The sequence below is a fragment of the Ptychodera flava genome, chromosome 12 (assembly GCF_041260155.1).
Source record: "Ptychodera flava strain L36383 chromosome 12, AS_Pfla_20210202, whole genome shotgun sequence".
Lineage (NCBI taxonomy): Eukaryota > Metazoa > Hemichordata > Enteropneusta > Ptychoderidae > Ptychodera > Ptychodera flava.
Window position 1 is genome coordinate 40,456,861 of NC_091939.1, and position 18,228 is coordinate 40,475,088.

Consider the following 18,228-nt stretch of genomic DNA (forward strand, 5'->3'; position numbering starts at 1 on the left):
AATAAGAAACACAGAATGGTAGAAGCAGATACATGTATCTGACAGTGTTTTATTGTTTGGTGTTGACACAGTTTTCATGATTGAGCTGCTGTTCAAGCAGCCTGCCATACTGTACTGTATGAATGGGTTCTAAAGTTCTGAACGGTGTATTCCGTGCACAACATCAGTTAACTTGACTCAGAGCTGCTTGCAACATTGCAGTCAATAATTCCAATGTTTGCCATATCAGCTGCTATGTAAAGTGAATACATAATGAACATTATATTCTGGCAAATACTTCAGGTAATCTACAGAACTGGGAACTTTATGCTAAAACAACATGAACAACTTTGAAATAAATGCATTTATTTCAAACATGGAAAACATTTAAACAAATCTGATATTATAAAACGCCTGTTGAATGTTGAAATATGCGTACACTATACATATATACAGTTGGTGTGATAACCTCTGGTCAATGTTATTGATTTGCAGTGTTGATGTACATGATATGCTAGTCTTGTTTTGCAATCCATAGCAGCACTGCAGTGTTGGTGTACATGATATGCTAGTTTTGTTTTGCAATCCATAGCAGCACTGCAGTGTTGGTGTACATGATATGCTAGTTTTGTTTTGCAATCCATAGCAGCACTGCAGTGTTGGTGTACATGATATGCTAGTTTTGTTCCAGTGTATCATAGCAACACCGAATAAGCTGCCTGTACAAAACTTTGTGATAGAAACAATCATCACAATATATGTACTGATCATTTTAAGAATTTGATCTCCTAACAAAAAACAAGAAGAAAATTGAAAATCATATTTCATTGGATCATGTCCAGAGTGTCTCTACAGCATTATATTATTCTGTCATAAGTACGTAAAAAAATTGAAAGTGTAAAGAAATGAGCTATTTCACAGGTGAGGTATTTTATTTGTGTTCTGTACTCTTATAAAATTATGTGCCATCACTATAGCAACACCCATGGGATAGAACCTGTGGCATGGTTAATATAAACAGAAATGTATTTTACAAAGAAAAGGAAATCAGAGGTGCTTTTCTGAGATCATAAATTACATATATTTTACTATCAGCATCAGTAATGAATAACACAATGGTACATGATGCAATCTAAATCTTAAAGTTGGGCCGTGGTTCTGAACTGTCACTCAATCCTAATGGTTTTCATATTAAAGTTGCTACATGTGTCTAATGGGTTTCAGCCACACTTTGGTAGCTTTGGGTATGGTTTGGGCAGCTGGGTGTTAACTCTACAAAATAAGAAATTACATCACTTTACTACAATGATAAATAACTTTGTACATTCTATGACAAAGCTGTCATTCACTCTCTTTATTGCTACTGATAAATGGCTAATATTTCATTCACATAGTTCTGAATGCTTTCAGAAAAAAAGATCTCTCATTTCATCATGGCATCTTGTAATTATCAACATTTCTTTTGATTTCAAGAGAGCTTCACTCTCTGGCGAAAACATTCAAGATTATGCATAGAGACTGAAACAATCGAAATAATTTGATCAATTATATTAAAACAGTTACGTAAATAGCAGCTGAACCTCAAAAGCTTGATGTTAAAAATCAAATTTACTTCAAAGTTCAAAGCTCTACAGTAACTAAATCTCACGTATTCTTTGATATCAGTATCAATAAATTACATTGAAAGCACAGAGCAATTATGGGAACTGACCCAAATCTGCTACATCAAAGTTATTCCGTATAATAAATGAAATATTTAATATGCCAAACTGCTTAATAGTTTATAAGTATCTAGAAGTTTCAGGAATTCAGGTACATGTATCTCTGTTTGTCGCTAATTAATCATAGATTCTCACTTTGGAGGCCATGCAAAATATAATCTTACCATAGCCTGCACTTGTACAGTTTTACTGACACTCTATGGCTATATATGGTCATATGCAAATTTGGTATGACAAAGTAACTGCACGGAAGACTTCTGGAATAATGAAATATGAAAGCCATACTGAGTTATATACAATGATAAAGACAACCAGCAAATCAGTCCCACTCTCTAATTATTCACCTTTTTTATCAAGAATTATCAAAATACCAGTATAGAGTGTCATACGATATACCACTGTGCTGGAATATCAATGTTGTGTATTTTTGAGGAAAGTTTCAATTGCTGCTCAACAGTGCAATGTTTTCTCAAATCTATACACCAGATTGTACCGGTAGATTTCATTGAACTGATTTGCTTTATGGCGTATTTGCAGTGCATAGATGTTGACACACTCTACCTGGCAGTAAACTATGCGTAGAAAAGGCATAAAAGCCCTGTAAATTGTTTTTATTTTGCATTAAAATGCATTATATGAACCTGGATTATATAATAGTACCTTTGCAACAGCACCTTTGCCTGCGTTATGAATCATGTATGACTTCATGCATTTGGAAACAGCTGAATTTCACATCATGTGATAACCATGTGAGCATCATGTGATCATAACATCAATGACATCATCTGTCTCCATATCCAAGTCTTGTGGTGTGTTCTGTGGGGACAGTTTATCTCCGTCAAAGAAGAAGGTGACCTTGTTTCTTGGAATTTGCTTCCATGAGCTGTACTCCTCCATTAACCTTTCCAAAGGATCTGTCTGTAATATTCAGTGAAAAAAGCTGTCATGATTATCAAACATCTACATGTATATTTGTATGTTTCCAATAATTCAGCAACCATGTCCTACATGTTTTCCGACTTTCATTATGACAATATCAAATATCAGCCTCCACTACACAAATTATAACACAGCAGTTAACGGGTTATGACTTCAATACAGTGTTCCTGTAACACATTGTAAGCCTTGCACGATTATTTATCAATATTCCTGTTATTAATGAAACAATGACAGCCATTGTATACCCTCTGCACTTTACAACATTTCTGAACTGTTTCAGACAATGTAGGAATTTCCAGAAACTTTGTGAGTGAGCCCAGTACCAGACTATCTAATAGTATGCACAAGTTTCGTGAGTCAGAGACTTGTAGAGTCAATGGCAAATCAAATCTCTAAATCTAAGGGCAAGGGTCAAAGAAGAAAAAAATGATCCTGTATTAAAGTATGTGTAAACACACAATGACTGTTTTTTCAAGGTCTGGTCTGACTAGCAATCAGTCACAATAGTGACTTATCATGGAAAACATTGTCAATGCAGAAAAGCACTTTCTCCCAGACTTCCTAGATATGTTTATGAAAGATTTTGAAGTAAATTAGGGGAACACCATTGATTTCTGGGGGGGTATGGAGGATTTTGAGAAAAAAAAAATTGTCGCCAGGTGAGATAGAAGAAAAAAAAATTGATCCTGCCATGGCCTGAGAAAAAAAAATTGTCATAACAGACAGAAGTGAAAAAAAAAATTGTCACAATGCACCAGAAATTAGCAAAATTTAGAAACCCTATTCTCATGTATTCTTGCCGGCGCGCCGCCATAGGCGGCGCAAATGTTTTTACCACAAGCAATTCTTATGTTTTTTTCCCAGCACTTATGATATAAGCATGCACTACATAGGTCTACTTTACACCTCAGTACACTCAATGTTTTCCTTCCCTTTTCTGACCCAAGAAATCATATTTCAGAATTTCTGTTGCAATATCTCAATGGCATAGGCACTATCTAAAGGGGACTTTTTGACTTCTGTAAATTGTGAAAATTTTAAAACACAAGACAGGAGTCAATAAACTAGTGTTAAAATCAATATATTATTTTCTCAATATAGATACATTAAGAAGATGTACAAGTTGACGATGAAAAATTGAGGAACAACAAATGTAATGAAATACAAGGGAGGGGGTCACTAAAAAAATTAAAAACTTCAGGGGGACGTTACTCAAAATGTGGAAAGGAAGAAGGGGGTGGGGTTACTCAATTTTTTTTGGCGAAATAAATTGAAACACATCTCAGATTGCACCATTGCACACATCCATTTCTCAAATTTTCAATGCGAGAGGGGGGCACCCCCTCTCGTGCTCTCCCCCTCCCCCCCCTTGGCTCTTCTAACAGTTTTACTGGTAAAAGACAAATTTAAAATACCTATCGGATTGCACTACACTGCACCGTGGCGCACATCAATTTCTCAAAATTTTCACAGGATCTAGGACAAAACTGAACTGTTGTAAATTCATCCTTTATTATCACAGAAACATGTTTTCATTTACCTCAGTTCAATGACCATTTTGACAGTTAAACATACCATATTCATGCTTTTCATTAGAAGCTGGCAGCTGGAGAAATGACACAAGAAGGTCACAGATTTTCCGTTCCTGTATATTTATCTATCTTCAGTCTCTGGCAAACAGAACTGTTTTTCACAAATTGTATTGTCATTGTTTGGTTGTTGAATATTGTGACACAAACACTGATTATGCATAAAATGTAAAAAAAATATTGCAGTGTTCAATGTCATTTTCAAACAGTTTTACCAAATGCAAAATAACCTGAAACTACTCTCCGATTGCACCATTAAACACATCAATTTCCCAAAATTTCCAATACGAGAGGGGGAAACCCCCTCTCATGCTCTCCCCCTTGGGGTGTTCTAACAGTTTCACTTAGTAAAAAACAAATTAAAAAACACCTCTCAGATTGCACCAGACTGCACCATTGCACACATCAATATCTTAAAAATTTCCATGCAAGATAGGGGAAAGCCCCTGTGACACTTTCCCCCTAAGCCTCTTGCGTGTTCTCCCCCTGTACTTTCAAATTCTGCCCGGTCAGATATCCAAGTGAAAACCCTGTCATAATACCCATCCAAATTAAACAATATACTATATGGTTAGATACTGCGTGAGCTTTTATATCTTTATTTTATTGTGACTTGCAATTTCATTTTGATGGGTTCACCTTTTTGAACCATCATGAGATAACTGATGATAGTCTAGCAGAGTACATCAGGATTTCAAAGGTCTTTACTGTTGCTGTATTTTGTAAATTTTACAAATACATGTATTTGTATTTAACTTTTCTAAGTGGGGGGGGGATCAGTCAAAATTTCAGTTAGAGAGGGGAGTTACTCAAATTCTCATGGTTGACGGGGGGGGGGGGGGGGGGGTGTCACTCGAAATTTCTGAGTTTCAGGCTGTAAATAATGACGGCTCCCTTATATACAATGCATCACAAACTTTATGACAAAGGAAAAAAAATTTGCATTGCTACTCCATTCGAAAAAAAAAAAATTATGCAGCTCTGACGGTAGGAAAAAAAAATTGCTGTCACTGTGACAGGAAAAAAATTTGCTCCCATACCCATTTCCTCCATACCCCCCAAAAAAAAAAATCAAATGGTTCTCCCTTAACACAGATGTTAGCTTGCCCTCTTTGTTGTGCAAATATGAGTAGAGGCTATCTCTCCCTGGGTTCCTGGATGCGTTTGTGAAAGATTTGGATCTAACCACAGATGTTAGCTGATCATTGTTGTGTAAATATCAGTACACACAATCTCTCCTTGGGTTCCAAGAAGTGGTTTTTAAAGATTTTGATCTAAATAAAGATGTTTTAGCTGGTCTTTGTTGTGCAAGTATGGGTCGAGACTATCTAGTTGTCACATGTAGGTAGCCATGTGACGGTTCAGAAAGATCAGCAATCTTTTATCAAATGATTTGATGTTTTTATTAAGTGTAACACTGTACTGCAATAAAAGGCCCACTCATGTGGTGTACAGGATATTTTGGTTTTGTGTTAACCAAATAAACATACACTTGTGCAAACTACAGACAAATGCAGTTTGAGCCAGACAAATTAACTTGAGCAAGGGATGAGTATATCACAGAATTCCACACCACAGGTGACAGAATGGTTTCATCATTGCGAGAGTTTTTTTGCAATACAAGCGATTTGATAATGAAACTGATGTTTCAAATTGGAAATTCATGTCACATTACATAATTACAATAGTTTGCTTTTGTTAAATGAAACCAAACTATCGAGAGTTCACTGACCAAATGACATGTACACTTCATATCTGCTGAAGGCAACAGTAAACAAAGGACCATTCTTGTTTGAGATAGAATTGCTATGAGAATACTATGAGATTTGCAACCAGCTAAATAGTTCTGAAATTGGTTTACTTTTACCTACCCTTTTTATTGATATAATCTTTTTGCTTTTGTCTTTGCCTTGTACTTTGATTTGCACGTAATCATTATCACTCTCAGAGACATCGTTGGGGTCAGAGGTCGCAGCATTCACATCTACAACTACACAATCTATAAGATGAAAGATACAATCATCATGTTTGACAGGCTGACAGGTATACAATTTGACATTGAATCTGGTGGACTCTTCGCATTAGAGCCTACTACTCCAGTTGTTCCGCAAGAACAATGAATAGGATCTTTGGACTCAGAATCTTGAAAGACAGAGAAACTAGGATTTTTACCAGCTTTTTGTAATACTCAAGCCATTCTATGACTGAAGTTATTCTACTATGATTGATAATACATTCATGACTGATTTATAGCAGATATCAATGTATATACTGTATACTGTGACAATGACCGGAGAGTGTGCAGGAATGAAGATGGAATGCTGATCATTGCAGTCTAACAGGGGGAACTATTCCCTGGATGTGCTTCCCCTGTGTGTTACCCTCCTTAACTCTGAAAAGATTTACATCAATGGTCAGGAAATAATTAAAGTCAAGTTGAAGCAAGCAGAAATTCTGTATACAATATGAACAAAACAAGTAGCATCTGAGTTAATTTGATGAGATTCTACAACTGGCACCTTTGGCAAGGATTGAGATATGATGTCACATATCAGTACCAGTAGATAATTTATCATTGGTTGTGAAACAACATAAACAACGTATTATTTCAATCCAAACCCAGCAGTGCAAATTGTAAACTGTAATTTAATTACAGACATCATTGAATTTCTTATTGTTCAGTTTGCATCAGCAAGGTTTCATAATCATTTGATGACAATAGATGTGTCACTAACACAGATGTGTGGCTACAATATAGGGACAATAGCTGTAATTTTTGATAATTGTCGTACTTTCTGTTTAAGAAAACAAATACAATAACATGTCCTCAATTTTCCCCTAAAGCATAATGAAATACAAAGAATTAGCCTTAAAACATAGTGCATTACAAACAATATGTAGTATTACATTTTACAAATGAATTCTGTTCTGAACTGAAATGGAATGGAATTGTCAACAATCCACACACACACACCATGGAGGCTGAGTTGACAACTCGAACGCCATGCGTTTTAAACATGATTTTGGGAGTAGAAGACAATATTTTACAGTCATGTCAAAAGTAATGGAAAGTGCATCAAAAATTACACATAATGTTGCACTGGGTAGTGGCCTTTACTCATCTAGGTCCTAAAATTGTTACAAATATGAAACAAGAACCTGAAATAAGCAGATTGTTATGTAGGTCATTTACCCCACACTCATCATGACCTGAGTTCAATTAGTCTAGAACATTCTCAAGGTCACTGCCCTTGATGACCTCACAACCTTGAATTCAATTAGTCATGTTTGGAATGTTCTGGAAAGTTGATTAGTTGTGTAAGGGAGATAATTTTAGAACAGTAATTAGCATGTCAATAAAAGTTCTAGATTGTTCTTATATGCCTTTATAAAAGGGACGTGCACAGCTTCCAGTCAGACTTTTGGGATCGTGTCTCTTGTGTGTTACTAAACTCCAGCAGTAGTCATTCTCAAGACTTTTCAAGACCTTCACTGCCAACGCTGGATTTATACTGTGGACTTTGTGTAGCTTCAAGCCTGCAAGCCAAAGGACTGTTCATTCATCCAACTGACTGTCACAACTCTGAGACTGGAGCTTTGCCGTCCAGCTGAGATAAGTAGTCTGTACACTTTTAAAGCTTGTACTCTATCCCTGACTTAGCAATTAGTTTTATTTTCGTAATAAATTTTGTTTTAAACGTTAACTGCTGAGTTCACCCTTTGTTCGTTTTCTCTGCACGTAACAAGATAAAAAATTCACTACTGTACCTATAATATCAGTTATCTGTAGGTTGGTTGATAGTGGTGTGTCTTCAGCAACTATGGAATCATCCTTTAAAGTTAAAAGGATTCTCTCTGAGTCAACATTAAGTTTTCCAGCCAAAGATTTCATAATCACACCAAAACGATCAGTCTGTAACAGGAAAAAGTATTTTAGTTGGCAACATTGGAACACAGAGAAATATTCTCATACCCATGTTTGAAAGTTAGAACATATAGTTTTTGAAGAATGCTGGTGCAAATAAAGGTATGATTTCTAAAAAGGAGTTGAAACATTTTGATTTGATACTTTAACCTATTCATCACCATGGTTTAGACTAAACTCATGTCATCAGTGAAGAATGTGGCCATGTTTACAGAGAATTGGTGCAAATAGGACGTACATTGAGTCAGTGCACAGTTATGTATGCAAACTGGAGTGTTTCATTTTGATGAAGGCTAGCTGAAGACTCACACAACTCAAGAAAATGAATTTTTCTGAAAAAGATGGGGATCAAAACTCAACAGGCAGGTAATAAGAAAAACTCTGTGCACATTAAAATGTATGTTTTGATGTGGGCTATTTTCTGAAAACATTGTTAACATAATATTAGGCTTGGTCACTTCACAGAAACTGTACTCTAAAAACACTACATGCAGGATTCTTGAATTTCTATTAGCCATTCTCAAAATGTAATGTCAAACAAATTTGCTGATATACTAGCTCTAAGTAGCTGATCGGTCTGATCCTTGTTAAAAAAACAGTATCTTTCCAATCATTTATTCATCAGCAATAAAACATGGAATAATTGATCTGAGAAAACCTGATTAACAAAGAGTCCAAATACAAAACAGTCAATACATACCATTTTCATATCATATCTTTGTACTCCTAATTTACATCTTATCTTGACTTTCATGATTTTGTCTTCTTGTGGTGATCCGATAATGAAACAGTCATCTGGTGACTGGGCTAGTGGGCTTTGGAAAGCATTTCTTCTGATAGAATCAACAGCTGCATCAACATTCCTAAAAAGATGTGCTTTATCATTCATGGGAACAAATGCATCAACTTTCAAATGTACAGGCTGATCAGAATATTTAATCACTGTAGATAACCCTCTCAGATCTGAAGCCTATATGTAGTGGTCACTCAGGTATATCAGAAAGTCAGATCTGAAATGGTTAATGCAAAATTTAGGCAGAGCACACTCTGGCTACACAGTCAATTTTCTCAGTTTATACCATTTTACACCAGTTTACATAAAACCAACCTATGTCAACAATATACACATTTCCATGATTCACTTTTGTAATGAGAAATGGAATCCACATCAAGAGAATGTAATGCACATCTTATAACAGGTACAAACAATTCTTGACTGCAAAGTCTTTCTCATATTGAGAACTTGGAAACATTAACTTAGTTTCAATACCCTGCTTTGATGATTAAAAGGTATAAATTTTGCAAATTTGCAACACAGTGTGTCCAACTACTAATTTGGATTTCAGTAAATTGCTCAATTTTTACAAATTTGTAAAATATTTACATCAACAAAGAACTGAAAAATTATCTGAAACCAGAGATGATTAGCTTTTATGGTCAAGATGGTCAAGATAATTAACTGAAGAGTTTTCGTAATTTTTCTGTTTTTCTGAGACAAATGATCTGGCAAGTATTCTTGCAGTAAGCTCTGAGATCTATCTTCCAGACACATTCAAATAGGTTAGTGTGTGTAAAAATGTATCTCAGCAAAGAAATTAAATAATGTTATATCAATGGCACACACCTGAGAACTTTTGTTGTTCTTCTGTTTCTGGGTTGTACAATGACACTGACAGATGACGGTGGTGGTGGTGATGGTGGCGGTGATGGCGACTTGTCAGAGTATATGCTGGTATTTTGTTTTTCAGGAGTCCTATGGATGAAGAGACAGAAAAATTAACCAAAATTTGAAAATCAAAGCTGTGAATAAAACAAGTCATCGTTGATGACACAGTCCCCACTTGTTAATGGGTATTTTGATTACAGGTCCTCAGAGAGGATAGAGTCCTCTTCATTAGGTCTGTGATAAAAATACTTTTGAATGAATTCGCTTGATACATGTCTGAGTTATGGTTCAGGACATGAAAAAATCGTAACAAAATGGTCGCACAGTGGCCATATTGGATCGCATCACAAAACAAATTGATGTGCATAGCTATGACATTGGTCGATGTCCTTGTACCAACTTTGAATAAAATCGGTAGAAACATGCGGATATGCCTGAGAAATGGCTTTGTACATGAAAAATCATAATAAAATGGCCGCCTGGCAGCCATATTGGATTGTATCACAAAACAGATTGACGTGCATATGTATGACATAGGTCAATGTCCTTGTACCAACTTTGAATAAAATCGGTTGAGATATGCCTGAGTTATGGCTCTGTACATGAAAAAATCGTAATAAAATGGCTGCTGTGCGGCCATTTTGGATCGTATCACAAAACAAATTGATGTGCACAGCTATGACATTTGTCAATAACCTTGTACCAACTTTGAATAAAATAGGTTGAAACTTGCCTGAGTTATGGCTCTGTACATGAAAAAATCGTAATAAAATGGCCGCCTGGCGGCCATATTGGATCGTATCACAAAACAAATTGACGTGCATATGTATGACATAGGTCAATGTCCTTGTACCAACTTTGAATAAAATCGGTTGAGATATGCCTGAGTTATGGCTCTGTACATGAAAAAATCGTAATAAAATGGCCGCACAGCGACCATTTTGGATCGTATCACAAAACAAATTGACGTGCATATCTATGACATTGGTCAATGTCCTTGTACCAACTTTGAATAAAATCGGTTGGAACATGCCTGAGTTATGGCTCTGTACATGAAAAAATCGTAATAAAATGGCCGCCTGGCGGCCATATTGGATCGTATCAGAAAACAAATGGATGTGCATCTGTATGACATATGAAGTAATCCTTGTACCTAGTTTGAATGAAATCGCTCCAGGCATCTCTGAGATATCTGCGTGAACGGACGGACGCACAGACGCACGCACGCACGGACGGACGCACGGACATGACCAAACCTATAAGTCCCCCCGGACGGTGTCCGTGGGGACTAATTAAACATCTCCTTATGCATTGGGTTGTGTAATTTTCCTTGCAGTCATATCTCTTGACAAAAGATTGCTGTTGTGGAAATACTTCACTACCCTGACTTCACACAGAATGTCTCTGATCATCTACAACAAGTTTCTTTTCAGTATCACTGACAGTGAGAGTTGACGCCATTTGAACTTTTGTCATCAACAAAGGGAGAAGGGGTAGATTGCATGTCTTCCTAAATGATAATATTGTGGACTCACTGGCAGTGATATTTCTCCATCACACCAAACAACCACTGTGCGTTTCCTTCCTTTCTCATCCAATCAAATGAAATACTTACTTGTAACCTACAATGCAACATCATCGTCTTTTTCCTCATCTGATGAAACATATATCGCCTTTGGCATTGCTGGTCTCCTTGGCTTTTTCACCGGTGATAACTGTCCCTGCCACACGATGTCATTGTCATCATCATCATCATCTGCAAAAACATTAATTTTCAATTTTAAAAACATACAGTAATACACACACATCATCTAATACCTTTCCTTTGGTAATTTCATTTTTATTGAAACAGCCAGTCATGTAAATAGATCACAGACATTGTTTCCTGCAGTTTTTAAATTTTCTTCGCAATCTCTACAAGAACATCACTGATTATGAATATTTCAGTCTATGTAAGTCATAAGATTATCTTCTGTTCATAAAGATAAGACACAACATAACAATACTGCAAATCACATCATGTTGTTATCTTACTTATAGATATGTGTGCACAGAAGCAAATGCTCTGTTCACCTCAAAGTTCACCACGTCACTTTTGAAGAACATTTCAAACCACATATATTGACAGAACTTGAATTAATAGGTTTGTATCGGAAGTTGATAAACACTGTTACAAGGTGTGAAAGTGTTAATACCTGAATCAATGAGCTGAGCTGGAACACGTTGTTGATCAAATCTGAATAAATTGTCACTAACTGTGTAGATATGTTCATAGGATTTGTTTAGAGTGACAGGTCTTGCTCTCTTGGTGGCTGCTTTCTTCTTTGTTATGTTCTCAGAGATACACTCAGAATCGTCATCAGCCTGTGAACAACAGTACATCATCAATGCATTATTATTACCAAAATTACATGCAAGATTACCATAGTGATTGGTTTTAAAAGTTCACCAAGAAGTGTGCACTGTACTCCGTACTCAGCGTCTTTACAAAATCAATATCTTTTCATATACGTGACATATAGAAAACACCATACTAGGTGCACTTATGACTCAGATAAAGCCAATGCTGAAAACTGTATTTCTTCTTGCTTCCATTGTACATGTAACAACCAACAGCCATAAAGCAAAAGGCTTTACGACACTGCAATCAGGGTGTATATAGAGAGTACATATGGAATTACAGAATGGAGTCAGTGCAAACAGGTATATGCAATATACGTTCTGAATATATGGCCATTGCAGTAGCTAAGCTATAAGTTTTTGTCTAATACTGAGACATTAATCTACATTTGTATAATGTCATTAGTTATGGAAGGTTTGCTGCAGTTCCAGAGCCAACATCTTTCCACTGCAATTGGGAAAGGTGGCACATCTTTCACTACTACCCAAGATTGCCAGGGAAAGTTGTGGGTTATGCCTTATGGAACTGCGGCTACTGATGTGCAGCATGCAAGGAAGATTATATCTGATTGGTCGATTGTCACTGTTCTCAGCTACCCAATTGGATAACGGCTTCCAAGATGCTGCACATCAGCCCAACTGTGGTGATGATGGATTTATCTCAGGAATATGATTCTCAAGTTTGAGTTTGATTCAAGGGTAGTCTTTTTTAGGGTCTATGATTCAAGGATGTGTACTTAAAACAAAAGTTAGCAGATGTAAGATTTTATTGAGACACTATAGTAGGGTTTGGAATAACCAGTAGTCATGCATCAAAAGACCACCAGTTATCTCATTTTAACCACCCATTTTATTTTTGGTGGTCCATCTTGACCACCAGGTTTTTGGTGGTCATGCTGGTACACTGCAGAGCTGTAAATGTTACAGGCATCATACAGGGTTTATTGCTAGGAGTATCCAGACACATCACAATACATCATTGAAGTAATAGATTGTCCTCCAAGATAGATACTCTGGCAGTGATGTAGTACGTCTTGTCTGTTCAATGGCAGTCCTTCAACTCTAATCCACTCTACTCAACTGAGTGTTTGCTTGGATAGACAATGTCTCTCTTTGTTTTACTGTTTACTGCTATGATTATCATAATAAAATCTGCATTGCGTTGCATAACATTTCCTTGCAAATATCGTCTGGTCAGATGGTCAAGGTACAATTCCCTTATATAACTTCATAACAGTCCAAAAGTATGCAGTACCAATAGTATGCAGTAATTCATGTTATTAATACAGTCTGATTTCATGTGGCCAGTATTGTCTGATAAATATCACTGTCGAGTCATCAGCACTCAGTGACTCAGTGCTTGTGTCAGTTCTGTCAAAACTGAAAATCTATAACAAAAGTCATTTGCATTCGCTACACTTTAACCCAGCTGGCTCTGTAAGCCTCGCTTGCTAGAAAGACCATTGAGGGCGCATCACCATATGGTTGAGGATAGAGCTGCGTAGCAGAAGGGGCTGTGAGAGAGTCTACGTTTATATATATGCCACAACAAGATGCCAGCCCATAGAGTTGACTTTTCAGAGCCCTCTGAAAAATTCAGAGCCCTCTGTAGATTTAGAACCTCAGATTCCCGAGTTTGGAATTGCGTTTGCACCAAAAATTACCTGTATAATAAAGTGTAACAAGTCAAATAAATGATAATATTGCTAAAATTACTTGCACAGAAAATGCATCGTATGTACATAGCAAGTCCACAGCACAAACCCACAGTCACTTGTGGTACACAGCAATGTCCACAGCATAGACCCACAGTCACTTGTGATACACATGGTACACAGCAATGGCCACTGTGGTATGCATTACCTACATTTTAAATGCATACCACAGCTGCCATCACCGTGTACCAAACCACAAGCAACTATGCACGGACCTAATAAAACCGCCACTTGGCAGGCTGTGGTTACTTTCGATTATTCATAGAGTATCAATTACAATTTCAGCAGTGAAAGATGAAGGGCAAGCAAATTTTAATACCACAAAAGTTAGATTCATTTACACCTTTCAGCTTAGTGACTGTAATCTCAATGGATCGTGTGCAGTAGACTTGGCTGGCTCCTCTGATTCACTGCCATATTCATTGGCTTTGGCGTACAGGCTTTTCTAAGCACTTTCAGTGACTAAAGTGTAAGTTCTGAGCTCTGGAGTCTGAGTTTCTGAATCTTCAGAGGGCTCTGAATTTTTCAGAGGGCAACTGACTCTGAGACATTGAGCTCTGACAAGTCAACTCTACCGACACCAGTCCACTATCCACCCCTATGAACCTTGACCTCCACAAGAATCAAACTCTGATAGTACCATTACGAATGTAAAGTTGGAATCATCCTCATCCTCAGGTGACCTTTCTAGCTGATGCTGAATATGACGCTACTCAGCGTCAGCTTCAGCGTCGTATCTGAAGATTGCCAAAGTGACGCTACCTGATGACGGACAAATGATAAAATTTGCCAACAAATTAAGAAAATAACAACTCCATTCTTTCAATACTTTCTTTTGAATAGTAAAACTGGTTTGCAGGTAATATTTTATCATTAGAATATCTCATAAAGACTAGTTTTTTGGTAGTGCACGTAATTTTCAGTCCATGATCCGTGGATGTGTTTGTTGGTGTCTTTCAACTCTTGCATTAAGATTTTCCGAAAATTGGTGCAAAAAAGGCATATATGGTCCAAAATGTGTAAAAATTGCCACCATTAGAGGCAATATGACAGCCCTAATTATTCAGAGGACATATAAAACAATTAACTTGTATAACTATGAATTGAGGCCTTAAAAGTCGACGTATTAAACATACAGCATTCAAAATTTGAGGGCTAAGAATGTTGTGTTATAACTACATTGTGAGAAGCGGATATTAAGAGGAGAGGCTACTAAATATTATCAAATACAAACTCCCTTGTGTTTTGATTTAGATTTTAAGTGATATGAAACTTGGAGCACATTTTTACAGTTATTTTTATACTTATTATTCCATCAGGCGCAGTCAGGAATAATCAGATCTGACGCCTGTGAAGCTGATGCTGTAGTGTCTTCCTCATCCCATTTTCACGTGACCCCTGAGGCTGAGGATGAGGATGACGCCAACTTTACACTCGTAGTACGATTACTCTACCCTGGTTACCCATAGACGTGTGGTACGTCCTTACACTACCCCACTTAGTTTCTTTTGGACCACCAACATTTTGCATGTGACTATCAAAATTTGAATCTGGTGGTCATCGGTTGAAACCTGACCACCAAACAAATAAATAAATCTCGAACCCCGATTTTTAAAACGTCTAAACTTCAAACATTTTTACACATGGCTTTCTGCAATACACAGGACAAGCGTCTGTTCTCCATGGAGGTACATGTACATTGTAGTACATATATCGGGCTGCGTTGTCATAAAGAAATGCCCATAACACTAAGCGTAATCAGTACCGGTACCAAGGCAAGGAGCTGTGAAGAAAAGCGACGGAACAGCAGCTTCTACTTCAGCGAAGTACCGGAAGGTTGATCTTTGGCTCGAATTTCTGTCAACAAAAGACTGTGAGTGTACCAGAAACTGTACGAGCAGGCATTATGCAAGTACTGCCTCCGTGTTTACACTGTGATTGGCATCTAGTGATTGGGAGTTTTGAATTCAATGATGAAATTGAAGAAACAAAGCTAAATCTGATGTCAGCAACTTGACAGAAAGCGCCTGAAAGGACCTTATATCAGTGTGGACACCTTTTTGAGATATGATTACCTGTAACTAGAAGTCTACGAACAATGGGAAAAGACAACGTGCAACGGGGATTAACTACATGTAAGATAAACAACAGAGACGATGTGCGGTGTTTGCAGGTGTAAAACTTTGGCATCGTGCACCAACAAGTTTTGTGAAGATGGCAAAAATCTCACGCCATGATCACTCTCCTCAAAATATGTCTAAAAACTGTCTAAAGCGAATAATACCTGTTCATCATGATGTAGTTCCTTCTCAGCGGTTTCCGTACTGTCACTCAAACCTTCCGCCATTTTGCAAATGTTCCGCTATTCACAGAAGATGTGAAACGATCTCTGATTGGTCCAGAAGTCAATCACTGCCATCGATACAGTGTACGTTGCGGCCACACAGAAACGGCGTACTGACTACCTCAATTTTTTCGGGGGAAGAACCATTTAATGTCCGGGCCGTTGGGTACATAGAAAGAAGAAGATGGAGGGATACACTTGTAAGAATACCGTACGTTTACATGTATCCGTGTATGTTGATACCATTGTTCACTAACAACACTTCGCCGTTGTCTTCAGATTTTTATCAGCTTTAGCTCTAAACAAATTATTGAACTGGACGACACTATCAAAGGAGCTCAAAAGGACTATGTAGATATTGAATGCCAACAAGCAATAAATGCAAGAATCAAGGATTTGAGACAACTGCTTAAGGCCTTTAAGTTTTTAAATATTTCAAGGTTTTCATGTTGTGACAGATCGTGACTTTAGGCTAGTAGCATTTAATGCATATCATACTTTACTGTCATTGTTCGAGCTAATTCAATGCTAAACAATTATATATTTTGATGTAAGGTATATTGATTATTATCTTATGTCGTTGACCTTGACAAGTTACAAGGTCGAGATGAGCAATCCGAAGGGCATTATCTTTATCTTCTCGTTTTCAAAATAGAGCATTTTTACTTCCAGCCTGACCGATTAATGCTACAGATCACTCAGATGTAATCTATATTTTGGTTTTGAAACACAATCACTTGTTCAACACACTGCCTTCAAATATGTAATGTGTAACGATGACAACTATTAATAGAACTCTGTCAACAAAATTGCGTGTCGCATGATGCACACACGGTGTTATGTTGGCAGGACTAATTCTTTACATTTGGGGAGAGGAAAAAATGAACTTTTTCCAATAAAACAATAAAAACATCATCCAAACTCATATAACACACATATCAATGTTCTTCATATCAAGCATCCTGAGAAGTATCGGAGTTTCATAAACGTTGGATGATATCTTTGACAAGTAAAGACTAACACATATACCCCTCTAAGTAATTGAAGTACGAACTGCAATCGATCCCCTTTACGCTGGTATGGACTCAATTCTAGTTTTACGACGATCTCCTATTAAGTCTCGTGTAGCTATTGGTCTCTTACACGGCTACACTTTACACGTGACTTAATTTGATCATAGACAGTAGAGAAACGTTTCTCTGCTGTCTATGATTTGACACAAAGGACCCAGGTGTGTTGTGCACGAGACATGTAAATTTTCTCTAAAGTGACCCAACATGTGCCACGTTGCAGTTGTCATCCGTCAAGTTGATGTAAACTCGTTGTAAGCTTAGTTGTGGCCAGTTTTGTGAATGGAGAGTTTTGGTCAGTCTCTCAATAGTTGAGAACGGACGATGTTTTCTGGAGTATATGACGACACTGACGTCTCCATCACCCTCTTTTGGTCCTGCCGACTGAAAGGTGAAAAACGTCGTTTGTACGAGGTTAAAGATTGGGGAGACAAGGTGATTTTCTGCGTAAAATGTGTTATAGCCCATAGGTGTTGTGCAACTACCATTGAGGCTGAGGAACCGTGATCGTAGTTCGTAGATCCCTGAGCAACATATGTTTAAGATAGGTCACCCCTTGCGTATCCTGAGTGTTGCACCCCTTGCGTGTCCTGAGTGTTGCCAATTCAATGAAAAGTGGCTGTTGCTCTTCGTCTGATCGTTTTAAAGTCAACGTCGGCCGTAGAAAGGAGTCGTTTGACAAGGATTTTCCGAGGTGAACTCTCCTGCGTCTTTCAACCATAGACTGCAGTACGTAGGCTATCAAGTCAGTGAACTTTTAACTCTTTACAAGTACATAGTAGTTTTGTTAAAGCATTTTACACATGTTCTTTTGATTCAAACGCAGGGAGATAATTAGCTCCATGTGTTGAAGAAAGTACCCTTTTACTTGGTTATCAGA

The 18,228-nt window shown here is 37.3% G+C and overlaps 1 protein-coding gene across 1 annotated transcript; it reads right to left on the reverse strand.

Moving 5' to 3' along the window:
* Positions 1-16: 16 nt before the first annotated feature.
* On the reverse strand, positions 17-16,335 carry LOC139145877 (NFATC2-interacting protein-like). The gene is made up of 8 exons (XM_070717305.1): positions 16,219-16,335; positions 12,015-12,183; positions 11,435-11,575; positions 9,778-9,906; positions 8,854-9,016; positions 7,997-8,141; positions 6,100-6,227; positions 17-2,618 (listed from the first exon to the last, which is right to left on the reverse strand). Exons 5-8 carry the CDS (start codon positions 8,905-8,907, stop codon positions 2,457-2,459), a joined length of 489 nt encoding a protein of 162 aa, XP_070573406.1. The 5' UTR covers positions 8,908-9,016; positions 9,778-9,906; positions 11,435-11,575; positions 12,015-12,183; positions 16,219-16,335; the 3' UTR covers positions 17-2,456.
* Positions 16,336-18,228: the final 1,893 nt, after the last annotated feature.